The following is a 19,437-nucleotide window of genomic DNA, read 5'->3' as shown; positions in this document are numbered from 1 at the left end:
AGATCGCTTCCTGAGCACTGCCGAGGTGCCCTTGAGCAAGGCACCAAACCCCCTACCCACCACCAGCTCAGGAGCGCCTGTCAGGGGTGGCTCCGTCACTCTGACATCTCTCCATTTAGTGCATGTCCATAGGATCTTGTTTGTGCATGTGTGTTGCATGATTTACAGAGTGTAAAAACAGAATTTCCCCTTGCGGGATCAATAAAGTAAATCTTAATCTAAATTGAACTTTTAGGCATTTTCACAGTTCTTAGATCAAAACTGTTGAAATAAGCAAAGTATTCATCAAAGTAGCCTTTGCCTACTTGCAGATCTGAATATTTTTTTTAAATAGCTTTGCCTACTTGAAACGGTTGTAGTTGTATGTGTAGGCCTAAAAACTGCATTTCTGGGGAAAAAAATATAAAACTTTATTTTTTTAATAAAAATGCCAAGGCAGAAAACCACTACAAGATCTATTTTGACAATTCACCCTTTGAAAAATGTCGATTCTACATCTGGTGCTCATAAGGCGGAATTTCCCGGAGGCACTCGAACGCAACATCTGTAGCCTCCATCTGCACGCTCAGTGAACTCATCCCGCCAGCAGAGCGCGTCCCTGCGCCTCACGCTGCAAACGGGGGATGCCTCCTTCCTCTAGAGCTCAAACCCACTCCCCGTTTTCCGTAAAAACTGTGACAAGGAAAAGCCCTGTTGTATTTCTTTGAAACACTGTCACAAAGCTCATGCTCTGCGAGCTCTCTCCACCTCCTCCACCACTCACAGGACTCCTCCAGGATGCTGAAGAACAAGCCTTCTATCGGGCACAAAGTGGCAGGCTGCTGGATTTTCCTCTCGCTCTGTAAGTGCTCACTTTACTTTCTAATCTTCCAAGTCACGGCAGCTGCGTGTCGGGGGACAACCCAAACAGTAAACAGTTTGTGTCGTTTGTCAAAATGGGAAGCTTTGTGTGGAGAACGAAGCGACGGTGTTAGCGCCGAAAACAGTGGTTGGAAGAGAGGAACTGCGAGTGTGATTTTCAAGTGTTTGAGAAGTGCGGAGCCATGATTCCTCTCAACTTCCTGAGGAGTTGGACGGCGATTTGTAATTACTGCCTGCCATGTGAGTTTATGCAGACCAATGACTGTACGTTTGCAAGAGAGTGAGTCACGTTAAAGGGTTCTCAAGCTTCTATTTAGTGTTGAAATGTGTTTTGACGGCGTTAAGTCGCTTCATCCTGACACATCAGCGTTAAGGGGCAAGCCTGATGACAAATGCATGTAAAGCCGAACCTATACAGTATGCACAAAGACAGTCTCCTCTAGGTCTTTATGTGCACCGTGAATTTAGCAACACAAATAGAGGATTAAACGACAGCTACTGTAGCCTATTTGATATTGGTTATTACTTTGTTTTGTTGCCGGAGGGGGTAAAAAATAATTTACACACTGTTGCATGGCTGTTGAGAGTGTTATTGTAGCCTACTTTTGACATCAATCTGCTGAAGGGATATTACATTTTTCCTCCCATTCCTGAAGTTGGTGGCTCAATTTGACAAATGACTATAATTGAGTTTAACCTCAATCATTAAAGGCGAATTGAATTTCCCTCCAATAAGATCATAATATAGATAATATATAGATAATATATAGACTATATACAGTGGTCTCTGGTGCATGCTCATGGTGATGCTTTGCACAGTGCAAACACAGATTATATTCAGTGGTGTGTCACTTGTCCATGAACGGGTGTGCGGGCTCACAATTGTGTCTGCAGCTGTGGACAGAAAAACTGTCAGAGACGAATAATGCACAATCCCAGTTTAGCATGTGGACGTCCTCCTGAGCAGAATGAGAACAATTCACAGCGCAGGACACTCTGCCTGCCCTGACACGACTGAAAATTGTTCAATATCTGGAAGGAGAAAAAAAAAAGACCGGAGTGCACAAGTGTCTCAATTATTTTAGTATTGCTAGAAAGAGACTGGGTAAATGGAAATAAATAATAAAGCACTGATGGGTTTAAGACCACACGTAAAAATGTTAGAGGCTAACTATCTATGAATGTCAATGCTGCAAGAAGCTTCTGGTCACACTCATTTGTTTTTCATTAGACTGGACCTAGATAATCAGTCTCTCTCCTATTCATAGTTGCTTATTTACATTTATTTTCTACCTACCTCTGATCATGCTTACGGTGTGTAGAAAACAGCTTACTGATACAGACAAATATGTTTTCACATTGTACATCTTGCTCTCAATTTAGGACTACCTTCAGTCTTCTTTCATGGTTGCAAGATAACAAACAGAGGCTTGTCTTGGATTGGATAAGCTTGATGTGTTTTATTTAAATTAACCTTAAGAGGCAGCTTATTTGACATATACTTCAGGACTACTTCTCAAGGTGTCTGGGTAGTTTTTTTTTTTTTTTTTGCGGCCAGGGTCACTGCTGTAATCCAGTGGTAGATCCTGAGCATGGACGAGAGCTTTGTCTGAGTGTTTGGCTCAGAGTCAAGAACATTTAGTCAGGCTTCAGACTCTGACAAGGCTGCCTGTCTGCTCCCCCCCCCCTGTATGTAATATTCATGGACCTAACATCAAGGCTCAGCTGAGGTCTGGAGAGTGTCCAGTCTGGTGACATTAGGGAGCCACCTCCGCTGTTTTTCAATGATGTCGTCCATGAAGCTTCAACGGACTGTCACAGGAGCGGTTTGCAGTTCAGTCAGGGTGAGGAGCTTCACCTCCACGTTTCAGGCTGTACAGCTCTCTCTCTCTCTCTGTGCCCACAGAGGCTGAATTTCAATTGTGGCAGGTGTTTAAGTTAAGGTGTGCATTTGATTCGAAAAAGAGATACTACAATGATGTGAAACATTCTGGAGGGAGAAAGAGAGGAACTCTCTCAGGAAATGTGGAGTAGATTTGAACACTTACTGGTTAAAAAAAAATCGCATGCTGTTAGTATGTGGGAGTAAGTGAATTTCTAAAACACTGTCATTCTGGAATGGTAATTTAATGACATTTCAATGACATTTTTATTTTACAAAATAAACATCTCAAAGGTTTTTTCTGCTAATGAATTTTTGTATTATCTTTTTCGGCTTATGCTTTGATTTGGATCGGATAGAGTGACAGTCACTGGAGTAGCGGGGAGAGAGAGTAGGATTGACATGCACTAAACACCTGCGACGAGGACTGTAGTCTCTGAACGTGGGCTGCCTGCTCTGCCAACTGAGCCAAAACAGCACCCCTTGAAATTTTAATTTAAGCTGAGCAACAGTAACAAAGCACAAAATAAGCTTTCCCATCCCCCTCACCATGGTACTTAAATTCAGGTGACTGTGGTTGTCCTCCGTGGCTGCAAAAAGGACTGTGAGATTGATACGGGGGATGATAAGAAGAGAGCTCAGCCACAGATGTCTTTTTTTTTTTTCTGACTCTCAGCTGTGGTCTCGATTGGATGACCACTGAAGGAATGAGATCTCCACATGGAGTTTTTTTCTCTGCAGGCTGCACTGCTCTCGCCGCGGGTGAGAGTGCGAAAAGGTCTGTGAGAGGATTTCAGGTTCCAGCTGCTGCTTCGGAGGATCCCACATACTTAGAGGAGTGGGCTGAAGTGGATCAGGCACCTGGTAAAGATGCCATCATAAGAGGCCAAACCCCTTCAGATCCAGGATCTGATGCAGAGATTACTGAACATGTCTGGCTGCTCGGGGAGTTCTTAAAGGAAAGATGAGAAGACCTGCAGGGAGAAATTGTTCTTTACCGTACTGGATGAGCAGCTTTTGGCTGAAGGACTAATGAATGCAGGTCTTAGTCCTGATGAATCATAATAAAAACGTTATACAAGTACAGCAAACCCAAACCGCTTAAAGTCAACAAAGTTACATCAGCCAGTGTGATGCCAGTAAGTTCCCTTATTGATTTAAAAGGCTTTCGGTCTTAGAAGTGTCAACAGTTAATGAAAATATATTTCTTTAAGTTCTCAGAACCCAAGGTGACTTCTTTATTTCACATAATCACACGTTTCTGTAATTCTATTTCCATCATATAAGACAGAGAAAAACAGCCAATCACTTCTGTGCAGCTTAAGAAAATGTTCATTATTTGGATGAAGAGATTAAAATAAAATAAAAAAAAGTTGAAGTTGTTTTTAATTCGATTGGACAATTAAAAATCCTATCTTACTCTCACTGGTTTGTCCAAGGTAGCCAATCCCTGATTTAACAACATCAAGTTGTTTTATTAATATTTAATAAAACAGCACCTCTCCATACATCTGAGGGTGTTTCACATTAAGCTTCCTAAATTAAAGATATGATGTTAGACATATTTAATTAAAAAAATAGCACCAAGAGAGTTTAACCAGAGGCTTTAACAGGCTAAGCATTTCCAGTTTGGGTTATGGATGGCTGCTGGCTGTGCATGAGTTGGAACAGAAAGTTCAAATTTATTGTGACATTATGTCTGATGAAACCTGATTCTTTTTTTTTTTTTTTTTTTTTTTACTTTGAAACAGTTTTCTCGCAATCCTCAAAGGGGGAGTTACTCATGGGAAGAAGCAGACGGCATGGCAACACAAATTGATGTCAGAGCGGGTCTGCATGGGTTCAAAATGTTTCTCATTGAGATTGTATGACTTCAACTCTTGAACGCAATGTACCAGACAAAACCTGTGAGGGGTCATAACCGGATGAATTGGAGGTCTCGGTCAGTTTTTCTAGTGTCTGAGTCTGAGCTGTCGTCCTCTCAACAAACCACATTGCCTTACAAAAATGTCTACGTGAAACTATTTTAAATAACCCAGAATAAGTTCATTGACATTGTGTTTTTTCTTTCATTTAATACCTGAGTTTTAAAGAAAAGTCTTCCCTTTTTCATATATGCCAGGCCTGCACAACACACATGCATTCTATGATGGGTAATGACATTGTTTGGTAATGTGATGATGATCTAACATGCCAAAATGAAAAACAAGTAAATGATGTATACGAACTAAAAAGATATGTTTCCTATGTAATCTTGCTGATGACATGTTTTTACACAGTACTTGTGTTTGTAACATATTCATTCCAAATCACAAAAGTCCTGTTTGCTTTCACCACAAGGTCTTCAACAGAAATCATGCAAGCTAACATCGTCGCCAAACAATTTAAACCAATTAATCCGATGCAAAGCTCATGTTTCACGGTATTGACTGGATGGTTTGAATGGATAATCTGTTTATTCAGGGCTGGATCTGAATGTTACATTTATTTATTTTTATTTTCAAAGCCTCAGCCTTCAATGATGTGTTTCAAGGACATATTCATATTTCTACGACAAAGAATGTGATTTATCTCACGGTCGTGCTTTCCCACTTTTTCTCGTAACATTAGCAAAGGACTTATTTCATCCTACACAAACAAAATGAAATCAATCTCAGTTTGCTTTTTGGCTGCAGGCACAATCTACGCAAGAAAATGGTCAGTAAGCTGCAAGCTACTGCTAACCTCAGACTATTTTTCCTGCACCCAATTTGTGTAAATACAAGGATTTTACTTTACCTGATTTAAGTGCAGCAGACAGAGAGAAAACATGACAAACCCATGGCGTACCTGTTGAATTGAAGTCCCTTTTAACGTTCCCTTTATCTCTACTTTGATTTGCCAACTCTAGAGAAAACATTCAAGTCTCTTTGGCCTGCCGAATGTTTGACGAGTCCTTACCTGCCACTCTTCACCAATTTGTGCCATGCAGGTTGTGTTGTTTTTTTCGAACTGGAGCGCTGGGATTTTCAATCGGTGGCTTCTGAAGAGGTTGATGAGAGGTGAATCCAGGTTTAATGGCCCTTAGCGTGGGGATGTTTTTGTATTGGTCACAGAAGAGTTTCCTGGATGGCAGCCCAGCTATAAATATCAGCACTGTAAAGCTAATGTGGTTTCAGATTTTATTGTTTTTGCCAGATTAGATAACTTTGTTTTTGGGGACCAGCTGCAGTTTAAACCCTTCACTATTCAGCCTCTGTGGAGCCTTTTGCAGTCTCATTTTACTTAGAGCACTCTTGCATACACATGATGATTATCAGAGCTCTTTAGAGCTGACACAGACTGCTAATTAGCATTCAAGTTAATAATACACCTGCACACATAGCCGCCTTTGTTAGTGTGATTTACTCACTTCAAAGTACCTTCTTGTTTTTCTCTAGTTTCCTCTCACTTCCCGTGCAGCCATTGAAGGTAGATTGACATAGAAAGTAAAGACAGATATCAACCAGATGGCAAAAAGGGGAATAATGCTTCACTACTTTGAATCCATTAATATTATTTTAATTATACACAAGCAGTACGAAAAGAACCCTTAGCAGAGCCTTTTTGTGCTTCTTGTAAAGTTTCTTCTTTGTAGTCTGCTTCTTTGAATTCAGCTAAGACACCATCCTGATTCCCGTCTGTTGTTGCACAGTGTTTCCTGGCTAATTGGATTGGACGTCTGCTTTGATTACTATGACAATGTACATTTAGATGCTTGTTGAAAAGCTTTCAGCATGAAGAGTGATTTCCTTAGTCTCTGAAAATCAAAGAAAGCAAGTTCCCCTCAGTGCTGCTCAATTGAAAACATGGTTGGAAACAACAGACTTGATTATGCAGACAGAAGAAGTGATGAGATGAAGGTGCTCCCATCAGCACTCCTGACATAATGGAGGGAGTCGCTCCCCCCAACACACTCCCCTCCGTATGCCGCTGCCTTTCCCTCTCCAGGGTGAGCCATGAAAGGATGGTGGAGGTTTGAGCAGATGTAGCAGATGTAGCAGGAAGTATCTTGAACTTGAATTTATTCCTGAAGGAAGCTTGTTTCCAGCCAAATGTTGCATTTTTAATAACGACAGAAGCTAGGATGCCAGATGACAATGTAGTCACTCTGCTCGCTCCATGGAGCTCATGATTTTCTGGATGAGAAGATGTCGAGTATTTGAACTTCTTCACATGGCATTCAGGATTCAAGCACATGGGGTTATTTTATCAAAAAGGCATTGTATTGAGAATAATCTAATTTCCCACATTGTACTATTAAAGATTGCTCTTTTCTCTATCACCCAGCATGCTTCTCTTTGGTGTCATGTTGTTCTGCAGAATAGCTCTTTTCTCTCTCATTTACTTTCTGTTACTGGAAGGTTATTCTGGGCTGTCCCCGTCACACGAAAGTTCATAAACTGTAAATGGCACTAAACGGTGTCTTCTTCCAGCGAGACCAGAACTTTGAACCAAGGAAACGAAAATGGTGGTGAACAAACAACAACACAAACTCATGACATTTACCATCTAGACTACAGACGAACACGACCAGCCAACTAAAAGATTAAATATTGTCACCCTCGCTAGTCTGAGAAAATATTCCTATCAGGGGTAAAACACATTATTCTTGTTTGGCTAGTTAGAATGCAGCCACCCACCACTAGCTGGGCTGTTGCCATTGGCTGTGGCCCCAGCTATTGGGTCTTCTCTTCTGTCTCTACTGCCCAGATGTTAACATGCACAGTGAACAGATCGCATCTCGTTGCAGCAGTGCGGTTGGGATTAGTATTTTCATCATGAAAGTGGAGCTAAAGTTGTGTGAAAGCTGTGTCAGGTTGAAATGGTAAATTGACCAGAGCAATGTGTAACCAGCACAGGAGGAATTACAGACACTAACAAATTATTTGAATCATAAGATAAGAACCTGAGTCAGTTCTTAATTGTGTTTTTAGCTGCATGATTGTTCACACAGTTTCCAATTTCGAGGCAGTCGCTTGAAAACTGGCTTGCCTACTTTGTTTTTTATTGCTTTTATGATCAAATAATGAGGTTCATTATGTTGTTTCTTTTTTTCTCAGTTGAGGCTTCACTCCAGGCTTTACACACTGGAATGTGTTAAAGTTGGCTCAGATCTTTGAATAATTTAAGAAGAGACTTCCCCTGAAATGGATGGAATTCATATCTGACCATATTACTGCAGGTTCAGCCAGGAAAACAAAAACCCAGAGAGGGGCTCCATCAGATGAAATATATACCTGTTATATTGGACTTTTCACACTATATGGCATGAATTTGATCCGGCTTGTTCTAGAAATACATATGCTGCTTTTAGGTTTAATCAACACTCAGTGGCCTTTCAATGATTGCTGCAGAAGACGAAATGTAACCCTTTCTTGCTTCTTTCTCCCTAATACATTTAGTATTTTTTTAGCTGACTGATGCAGGAGGGCAGGTGGCCTGATTTAATTTGAATTATACATTTATTCTCAGCGACACTGCTGTTTTGATGTATTGATTTGAATTCCAGGGAATCTCTGTGTGAAGATTTTCTTGTCTCTGAATCGATGGCAAAGTAATTGGATAGGAGCTCTTCTGGCTCTAATTACGAACCCTGAATGATGAGTGGTGCTCTCAAAGATAAAATATAGACTGAGCCCAATGGAAAAAAGGCTCCATACAATATTGTCTTTTTTCTTTCCTTTCATATATAATAACTTGGAGAAGTTGTGTTTGTTGGCCTCACATGTGTATGACAGCTCTAAGAGTTGACCCAGCCAGAAGAAAAACAGTGATGGTTTATGTTTCAGTTGAACAGGATTCATTTCTGTTTGTGATCATTATCTAAATTAGTATCACTTTTCTCTTTCTTTTCTTACAGTCCATGTAAACTTCTCTGCCGGCAGCTCAGGAAAAGGCTCCCAGGTAAGAAAACAGTTCATATACATGTGTCTCTGTGTTTTATGTAAATGAGTCTAAACCCTTGTACTGCTGCTGGTTTCTTAACAGTTAGAACAAACTGTTCATTTCCCGGTCTCCTCACCTCCTAGCAAAGATTTAATTAGCTGTCCGGCTGAAAATAACAATCATGTTTACTCTGTTCATTGATTGTTGGCCTCCAGGTTGAAAAAGTTTAATTTGCTCTCCAGTACAAATCCATTAAGTGTTCACTCAAGTACAGTAAAGATTTTCTTGCCATTGCATTTTGTGAGTGTGCAGTTGCTGTGTGATAAATAATTAACATGTTCAGTTGCTCTACTTCTTGCTGGTGTGAGGAGATGTTGACAGTAAGGCTCCTGGCAGAGGTGCTTAGTATCACAGAAACTGGAAATTACTGTCACACTTGATCCTTGTGTCAACAGCTTTTTAGCCTGCAGGGGAAGTTTCGCCCCTTTGCTTTGACACATTTTTTATTTTCCTCCCGATTTCAGAAATTGTTATCGGATAAACCTCAATGAGGAAAACAAACAAGTCACATTTATCTTGAAACAATTGGTCCCCTGAGGCTTACACAGACATCGGCCTTTATTGAATGAAAGAAGTTTGCCTGAGTCTGGTTTTTTTTTAACTTAAATTAATTGTTCCACACTCAGTGCCCCTTTTAAGAAAAGACACTCAGTCAAAGCCTTTTTAACTGTTAAAAAACCATTAGGGACAGCTGCCTGTCGGAGTGATAAAGGACACATATAAATGAACTCCATTGAGGGGAGAACATTTCCCCACAACAATGGAAAAAATAATCAAGAGGAAAAAGTCACGTCTAATGTGCTGGGGAAAAAAAGACATTCTAAAAGCTTGGACAAGCTTTATGCAGTCTTTGTTTGTGGGAAATGTTACAATACATCTATTCTTAGACTTTAATCTCTCAGGAAAATATCTTTTTCTGTCCTCTCCTTATTCTTGACCCCGACATGGAGCTGCGTTTGAGAGCTCGTCAGGCGGTTCTGTCTTTGTTACGAGGGACGTTTGTCTCCTTGCTTTACACAAAATGCAATGTTGACTGGTGTCAAAGCCAGGGAGCACAGAGAAATGGGTTTTACACCTCGTACCATTTGTTCTTTTCAGTAATATTTGTTGTGCGTTGTCGTCGTCATAAAGCACACCTGCTCAGTGGAAACCAGGTTGCTGCCTCCTCTTTCGACCTCCTGAGCTTCAGAACAACATGAACAAATTAGAAAAGAATACTAATATGTAGGTCATGGAGTCGCTCCAGTTTAGTTATAGAAAGTCATGGAAGTCGTATAAGGGCTGTGGCAGAAGGGCTGGCAGACATTTACATACTGAATACAATCAATTGTAACACTGATGGTCATGAACACTGTTGATTCCTTCCCAAAAATCCTCATCAAAAACTGAAGCAAAACCAGCAAATAATCAATTATGCCTCTGTCTACAGATGATTACTGAAAAGTTGTGGTTTAATATTTGTGTGATTTTAGTTCATGTAACTTAAAACTGGTTTTTTTTTGTATTATTCAAACAATTCTAAGATTTTCTCAAGATCACAGTAAAATATTAAAGCTGCCAGCTCTGAGAGTTTCTATATTTTTTCCATGATATTTTGGTGCAGAATGTTTGTAAGATCTCTTTCTTGAACAAAAACTGAAAAAACAGACAGCTTTGGTTAAAGGAAAATCTTTGTAGGTTATTTTAAATGAAAGGGCTGACAGTCTGGCATGTAAGCCAGTGAAATCGTTATTTTAGATCCCTGTTTGATCAGAGCTCGTTCACAGGATACTTTTGGAGAGTGGTCAGAAGAAAAGATCTGAGTCTGGGAAAAAAATCAAAGGATTCCCCATCTGACCTCAAACAGCCGGGCTTATCCAGACACAATTGAAATCTGGTTTAATCTGCAGAATCTTCCATTGTGTTTGAAATATATTGTAACAAATCAATCTCAAATTGCAACTAGCAGCAGACAAATAGCATACATTTACAGTAGCATGTATATAATAGAATAGATGAATACATTTCCATTGTGAACCCGCACCTGACTTACACTGGAAGAAAGGTCTTTTTCTGCTTACATTTTCATGCTTGATTTGAAAAGTTATGACTCTGCTTTGATCAATATTGCAGCATGAAGCATTGCTGCAAAGGCTTATGATATGTAAAGTAGGAAACATTGTAGGAGTAAACATTAAAGGGTAATTTTCAATGGTCGGGTTTGCTTGTGAAACTAGTCTTAGTGTCTCCCTCCTCGTTTGTTTGAAGACGGCCTGAAGCCTCCGTTGACTGGCATCAATTTGAACTTAGAATGACTTTGAGAAGTTGGCGAAGGCAAGCACGGGAGCCGTGATTATATGCCGCTTCAGGGCTTCATAAACAGCCCAAACAACAAGTGTAGAACAAGTTTGCTAATGTAGGCAGAAGTCGCATGCACTCAGTGAGTGAGAGTGAGAGGATGCATGAGGAATACAGTGTGAGACATTTTTTACTACCTGTTCAGGGTCTTCCAAAGCCAATGAAAAACTTCTCAAGTGCAGACAATTCCTGTCACTTTCCGCCAACCAGGAAACTTCTCAAGTTTCACGAGGACACTTAAAAATAAATTACAGGGCCCAACTTTATTCTGAAAAGATGGGTTCACCTTCAGTTGTTGTTGCTGAAAGAGTCGTAGGACATTCACGAGAACGGCCCATCAGTACAGCAGAAGTAATCTCAAGTTCAGAGTCATTGACTTTGTTTTTAAGGCTAAATGATGTTTCACAATTTTACACAACACAAACACTTTGTCAGGTTAATCCTCAGTCTGTGCACAATAAAACAAGGTGTGCTCCAAAGAGTAACAGTAGTAAGTAGACTTGAATCCAAAATATGCCAACTTTGGGTGGTGTAATTACTGTACAGATTTAAATCTATCAAACTTTTAATCTAACATTTGATATATTTATATTGAGAAAAATTAAATCTCTAGTCTACAGTGTGTCTTTGTAAAATGTCCTTTTAAGAGACAAACACTTTGTGTCGCTTGACTCCTTCGTCCTTCCACGTCTGTCCCATTCTGGTAAATACAAAACCCTCATCTACGCTACAAGGAACTTTATTTCATCCATTTGATTTCATTCCATGTCTTAGGAGCCAATCTCCTCTCGTTCTACCTGGTTTACCTGTCCGTTCTGCTCTTGTGGAAGTTCTTTTGGCAATCACATGCTCTGCAGAGAAAAACCAGAGAGAGAAAGTACAAAAGTTTGGCATAATGTCTCTCCCGTAAATGAATGTGATGAGGCCTCCCCTGTTTAATTTAGGCCTTGAATATAATGTGATCTTTCTCTCTTGACCGGCAGGCAGAGACATAAAACCCAGAGGCAATAAATCAAGTTAGGATCTTAATTTAAACTCTCATCTGTAATGCATAAATGGTTCTCAGCACTGCCAAAAAGATGCTTCTCACTTTTGTCAGTATACTTGTTTGAAAAATCTCAAAAGAAGATTAGTGAGCGTGAGTGATGATGAAGGTCACTGCTTGACCTTCTCTGCAGCGTGAACCTGAAGGTCACATCACAATAGAACTGTCTAAGATTTTGAGACCTGGTACACATCATCAAATTTATTTTGTTTCAGGATCAATTTTTCAGCACAACCCTGTGATACTCGTTAATACCTGAGAAAAACATTGAGTGCATGGTAAAAAGATGATCTATCTATCATCATGGACAAATACCAAACCATATTTGTTTACTTGTGTAATTTAATTTTGTATTTAAATTTAACTTTTTTCTTAAGAAACAGCTTTTTAAGCAATGACTTCTATTACCACCTTGTTAACACTGCTGAACTGTGTGCTGAATAATTAACCTAACTTTCTTTAGTGTTTGTAAATATTTGTATTTATTTATATAAAACATGAATATGATACTGGTTTGGACTGCACATAGCACGTTGCAGCAAAAGAGCAATCCTTTGACTTCCCATTCAGAGTAGAAAGAGGCCATTTTTCCAAAGAGAAACTGTCCAGAAAGCAAGAGCTTTAGAGTGTTTTTTCCTGGTGTGACCAGTCTTTCCTTTTCAATGTGTCATGGCTGAAATCTTGACAAAAACATCTATCAGCCATCTCATGTAAAGGCCAGAGAGCTCGCTGTGGCCCTAAATAACTTGCACAGTAGGGCTTGACAGAAACGGTTGCCCTGTTGCCAGGGGCGACCAGATTTGGACCGCTGTCAACAATTTTGTTTGGTCTGGTCTGGCCGGTTGGCAAAGGTTTTCCCTGTGCTTAAAACAACTGAATCTGATTGGCTGCTGACTGAGCGAGGGTGCCCCTGATGAACTGTTCACTGTGTGAGAAAAGATAAAACTCATGATGGAAAATATGAAAGAGTAACTCAAACTTTGATGTTAACTTAGCAAACGAGGGAAAGGTAAAAAAAAGAAAAAAGTTGACCTGGGGAAAATTAAATCAGTTGTAAGCATACAATCACTGTTTTCTGTAAGCATGGTTTAAAGCATGTTTAGACTCACAGGACATACAAAAGAGAGCAACAGAAGCACATTAAAATAGAAAGAAATGCAGCAGCTGAAACCAAACAAAAACTAACCAAAACTGAAATTATTCCATTCTGAAGAAAATGTTTGTCAGAGTGCTCTCTGGTTTCAAACTGCTCTGGCCTGAGAGAAATGCTAAGCTGTAGATGAAAACAGGCTTGTAGGAGTTCATTATACAGCCTATTGTAATTTACCCTGCTAATTATATTGCATAGCAAATGTGAAATGTAAATGCAGTGACATTAGTAGCTTTCTCTTATTTACCGTCTGCATCATTAATGAAGCTGAGCCACTTGTTCTTAATCAAATCCTTTTTAATATATCTTCTTCTTTGTGAGTCTGTAACACAAAGGGGCACGCGACATAACCGCCAAATGCTATCCGGCACCCCATTCTGACAGCAGTTTTATGCCTGTTGCTTCCAGTTAGATCAGCCTTTAAAGTAACCTTTACCAGATGTAATGCTTTACTGCATGTTCAAAAAATACAGTTAGCCTAGCCATTGTTAAAGTTGTTGTGTTGCTTCTCTACATTTTACTGACTTTAAGACCTCTTCAGAGATTTCAGGCAGACTCAGAGAGAACGCTATTTAAAGGCTTTATGTGCGATTTTTCACACTTACATGTAATAGAACTCAAGTATATCCTCTGAAAATAACTGTGAGCCATGACTGTCTACAATGAGTGTAACACCCGAGTCCAACTGTCTGTGATGCTTTCAGAGTTTTCAGAGTCCTATCTTCACTTTGTTTACATCGCCGGGACGGCCAGCCGACTCCTCCCATTGCATATAAAAGTTGTTTAATTGAGGGACTAGAGAAAAGAAGAATAACATACTGTACTCACTGATTAACTGTGTTTCTAGATCACGCTCATTTCAGGTAAATTTACATGCAGTGTGAAGATACGAGCATAATAAAGATCGCTAGCATTAGCATGCTAGCACAACAATGCAGCGCAAGTTGTTTTGGTTTCATGCTGGTGCTCAAGGGCAACATCTGCTGGATCAAAAAAATCGCATATAAAGCCTTTTAAAGAAAATTGTCGATATTTCTCTGTCAATAACTGTTTACACTATCATTATTTCCCATGGTTGTGCTTTATTCTGATTTTTAACAAGTTTACGTCTCGATGTTTGCACGGAACATGAGAGACATCCTTATTTATATCCCTCTATGACCAGATTTTTGGTGATCTGTGGTAGTTGTGTATTCTCTTCGAACTACATAAACAAGGTCCGGACTAAATAGAGGTGGGGGAAAAATCGATACAGCATAGTATCGCGATATTTTGTGTGCCAATATTATATCGTCAAATGGCAGACAAGTATCGATATTTTAAATTTGGTATTTTTTTTATGTGCTTTTTACATTTGTAGCTGCTGAAGGGGTTGCACATTTCACTTTGAACAAGTTGCATAGTAAATCATTCATGTTCAAGTTGGATTGGACTGAAACACCAACAGTTCAGATTGTGAGGTGCAACAGACTAAGATTTTTTTCTTATTTGACAAACCAGTTATTGATTCAGTTTAGTGTAGTGGACATAATATGCAGTATACGTATTGTATCGCAAATCTCAGCAAATCGCAAAATGTTTAAAATAGCAATAGAATCGTATCGTGTCTCGACTCTGGTGATATCCACCCCTAGGACTGAATGTTGGACTCAGTTTCATCTTAGCAGTTTAGGAGAGAAGCAGCAGATAAACTGTATGCATGTTGTTGAGATTCAGCTGGTTTTTGTTCACCTGCATCTCAGATCTAAGAACTGTTGTTTTGAAAGTTACCGAGGAAAACCTGCCACATGAATCTTTGTAAATATAGTAGGTAACACACAACAACTCGACAGGCTAATCAACAAGTTATTTATATGGACGTGGCTTATACGATCAGAAACAGAGGTCCAAAGGTAAACAAAATCTGAGGGGTAATGTGTTTTCACGAGGCTCTCAATCACTTCATAAAAGCAACATCACCGCCATGGGAAAATTGTTGGTATCATGAAAGGGAAGTTAATAGTTTAACCTGTCTGTTTTGAGTCTTTATACCCTGCAGGCTGACTGTTATCAACAGGTTTTCTTCTCCTAACCTCTAATTAAAGTCAACAAAACCTGACAAGAGCAGCCTGTCGATGTTCTTAGGCAGCAGACGTTTGAAGTCATTAAGTCATACACTTCAAGAGCTCTAGTTTGTGGGAGGAAAATAACTAAGAATGACGTGTTAATCTGTCACTACCTTTGGCACACTGAGGATTACAAAAGGCTCTTTAATTTTAAGAGCAGACAATTAATCTGAAAGCAGTGTCAATGTGAGGCTCACAATTTGCTCTTAACCGAGAAATGATGGTATTCTTTAGTCAATGTGAATTAAAAGTGAATACACGTGTAAGAGTGATGAAATTCTCAGGTGTTTAAGGTGCAGCATCCTTGTAGTCAGACATTTCCTGCAAACATCACACATCTAAAAATCCACAAAATCTCCAACCTTGAATCGCTCTTTCCATCAGTGAACGGACGGCTAATGTGAGCAGACGGGTCACACACATCAGTGGAGCATCTGTGCCCTCGGGGATGCAGAGCTGGAGCAGGGGGCAGGAGCTCTGCGGTGGATTTATGTGAAGCTCTTCCAAATCAAGAAGGGCAGGGATCATGGAGTTGTGGGTGTCCTCCATTACATAACGATCGCATTTAGACGGTTGAGCCTAGTTTTCAGAGAGTTTTAACCTCAGCCAGCTGTGCTTTCTGCTGTTGTTCTGAGGTTAAACTACACCAGATACAATCTTCCTGTCCTTCTGCATCATTGCTGTGCTGCTGCAGATCAAAAGCACTCGTGGGTTTCTGAAGCGAAGCCGTTCAGATGGACAGTGTGCACTCATAGCTTTCCTTTTTAACACCTATGGGTGCATGATTTCAGCTCCAAATGGTTGACAGCCTGCTGTCAGGTGGGATTAAGATCGTTACCTGCCTGCAGAAGCCTAGAAGGCCAAAAACCAGCCGGGTTCTGTGAGCTGAGAATAATGAATCTCTCCATAATGACGAAGACGATCTTAGAACTGATCTGAGTTCACTCTACCATAGAATACGAGATCATTTACTAGAGAAAGATTTGCAGCCTTGGTGCCAATCAACAGCAGGTTTTTTTTTTTTAATTGGAGCTGGTTCAGGTTTTAAAAAGATAAGAATCTCTTACTTCACGAATCTTAGTCTCACTTTGACCCAAAAATACCCCAAGGTGACAAAGATTTTGCATTTCAAAGGACAACACTAAAATAAAGTGCAATTGGCATTTTTATTTTAAACAATTAATTGTATACGAAATATGTTGAGGAATTGATTTTTTTCCTCCTACCAACAAAAAAGCTCTTTGTATGTACTGCACTGTCATCCATTTACAAACAAACCAGAAAACTAAAACAAAAAAAGTCTACTAGTTTTTGGAGATTGAGTTAGATTTAAATTGATTTAAGATGAATTAAATGTTTTCTTTAGATTTTTCATGTCAACTTGATTATTTTAAATGGAGAGTCCTTCTCTACAATAAAGCAGGGGTAATTACTACAACCAGGTAGCTGAAAGGTTACAATTTGAAAATAACATTGCATTAAAGAGGGGTGGTGTGATGTTCAGGAGCAGGTAAGCGGAAGCCTTTTGATTCAACATGTCCAGGTTTAGTTTAACACCTACAAACTTGAGGGCTAATAAGACAACAAACACATACGCAGATGTGTGTTCTAGAATAGGAACACTTATTTTGTCCTTAACATTAATAAGTCGTCTACAGTACCAAAATAAAAAGTGCACCTGCATGTAATATGAGAGGATGTTGTGGAAATATTCAGTCTGGTTGTACCTTTTTTTTTTTTGCCCCGTGTTTTCTGCAAGAGTAAAAAAAAAGGGGGGGTCGGGGACTGTGTTGCTACCCCTGCAGTGCAAACCAGCAGTCTAATTAAAATGAATGAAGGGAGTCTGTACAACAACAACTCTTACAAAAGACCTTGTGAAATACACTGAACATTACAAATTGATGCCTGACAGTGCTGGAGTATTTACACTTGAAGTGCATTTACAGATTTCTCATTAGAGCCTCATTAAGTCTTGAAGCATTAGGTCTCTTTTGAGGTCATGTAAAATCACGTAGCAGACACGCATGCACACATTACAAACAGTTCTCACACACAATCAATTTAATGAGCAACATTTCACCGTCCATTTAGCTCATTACACAGGAGGTTTTGATTTATTTTGTTTGACAGTGTCAGTGCAGTGATTTTCTGTTTCCTGTCTGCTGAGACTTGAGTTGTTGCCGGAGGAGACGGAGCGAAAAAACTTTGCACCTGCCAATCGTCCTACACAGTGCCTGTTTTCATCTGCGGGAGCTCCTACAGATGATTATTTGTGTTCTCCCTTTTGACGAGTTTCCACTTTATACTAACCTATTTTTATATAATCTACCTTTTCAAAGATTCCATATGAGTAATTATCTGATATCGAGTCAGATTCTCCTGGGTTGAGAGATGCATGTTTTTTTTCCTCCTGGAGGTGCTTTCTGTCTTCAGCTACGGAAATGATTTGAGAGGAGTCGTGTGTGATAAGATGCGACAGAAACCTTTTGGGCATGACTAATGCTACTGAGTCCAATTAAGCTGATGTCTTGTACCCACTGAATTAAATCACCCTGATATGATCTTGTCTGCCTGTGCATATATTTGCCTCCAACTCTGATCACCTGAAAAATAGAAGAAGACAGAGAGCTTCAGATATCCAGAAGCGAACGCTCTGCATCTCGTTACAATCGTGGAAACTGTCTGCTATTATTTCTGCATCTGAAGATGTGTTGTTGTCAGAATGCTGGAATCAGGATTTGATGAATAAAATAAGAAAGATGGAAAAAGCAGGAAATGTGCCCTACAAAAAAATAATTGATGTGTAGTTGTGACAGCAGCAGGAAACTGTTCGCTTGCTGGAATTGTACCAAATTAAAAATTTGTTCTCTTTTTATGGAAATCCCTCTAAATGTGCAGATATAGATGGTTACGTAGAGACTGGTTCAAACAAACTGACGCCAAACTACGACGAGTCCCTGTCACCACTGCACCACGCCCACTGAGACTGAATTTATGACTTAGTTAAGCTCTTTGAAGGCTGCAACAGCTTGCCAGTAAAATGATTGTTACTCTTAGCGGAAGTCATACATCAAAACAGGCCTGGCTTTGTCATTATCTATTAATACTCTGCTGCTCTGGTGCCCTGGAAACAGCCACAACTCGCACATCCTCGCCTCCTCCCGAGACTGAAAGATTCCCCGTGGAAGATGGAGGTAAAAGGCAGCTCTTCAAAGTTTGCTCAGCTTGCGATTGATTTACTCATCCCTCCGTGGTCTGCCGCGCGCTCTGACAGCTCTGGAGGTGGAACAGTGTTGAACGCCTTAATTGAGCCGAAATGTGCTGAGCTTTAGATGCTGCAGGCACAAAACCCACACAATTAGGAAGGACTAATGACGTGGGGTATCACCCATTATTTCTCCAAATACCCTGCAGGGCTTTCCATATTTAGCATCACTAAGTCTTAATCAGCCATAAGGAAGAGGAAATGGAGTATTTGACAGAAAGTGGGCATCTTCACACGTGCCATTCTTTGACAGATTCTTCATCATTTGTTAAGACACAAAGAGTGGATGTAGAGTATGTAGGTCATACTTAAAGACGTGTTTGAACATTTTCTTTGTTTCTGTAATTATTTAAACTTTTCTCTGTCTTTCCAGAGCCAAGATGATATGCACGTCATCCACAACAATCAACTGGGTAAGTCTTTAATATTAAGTCTTCATTTACAATACAGCCCAAGTAAGAAAAAAATAACTAAGAAAAAAAGCCCCATTCAGTGGGAATAACCTGTGTGCTTGAGTTGATGAAGAAACACTGAATCAAGAGGTAATAGGTGGAGCCCCCCCTCCCCTCCCCTTTCAGGATGTAATCTAAAAAGACTCTTCTCTTTGACATCTGTAGTCATATCTGTTGTATCTGCTGCTTGTACCTGTTTTCAAAGCTGCCTTGTAGTGTGTCTCATGGTTTGTACTCATGTTGTTTGATTCTTCTTCATCTGTTTCACTGGAACTAATTAGAAATGTTGGACGACATTCAACCAGCTGAACTATTACTGAGTATTTTACAGTTAAGACGAAGTGTAGGCTCGAGGGTTTGAGATCCATTATCC

The 19,437-nt window shown here is 39.8% G+C and overlaps 1 protein-coding gene across 2 annotated transcripts in view; it reads left to right on the top strand.

Moving 5' to 3' along the window:
• Positions 1-590: 590 nt before the first annotated feature.
• b3glcta (beta 3-glucosyltransferase a) overlaps positions 591-19,437 on the top strand; it is a 57,281-nt gene continuing 38,434 nt past the window's right edge. Inside the window, exons 1-3 of one of the 2 annotated variants that reach the window (XM_061047023.1) lie at positions 591-841; positions 8,625-8,668; positions 18,986-19,025. In XM_061047023.1, coding sequence (XP_060903006.1) covers positions 778-841; positions 8,625-8,668; positions 18,986-19,025 — 148 coding nt within the window. In that variant the 5' untranslated portion in view covers positions 591-777. The remainder of the gene's footprint in view (positions 842-8,624; positions 8,669-18,985; positions 19,026-19,437) is intronic. The other variant, XM_061047024.1, reaches the window with a different exon arrangement.

This window comes from Labrus mixtus, chromosome 9 (genome assembly GCF_963584025.1).
Source record: "Labrus mixtus chromosome 9, fLabMix1.1, whole genome shotgun sequence".
NCBI classification, from domain to species: domain Eukaryota; kingdom Metazoa; phylum Chordata; class Actinopteri; order Labriformes; family Labridae; genus Labrus; species Labrus mixtus.
This window is presented reverse-complemented; position numbering and strand designations above follow the sequence as displayed.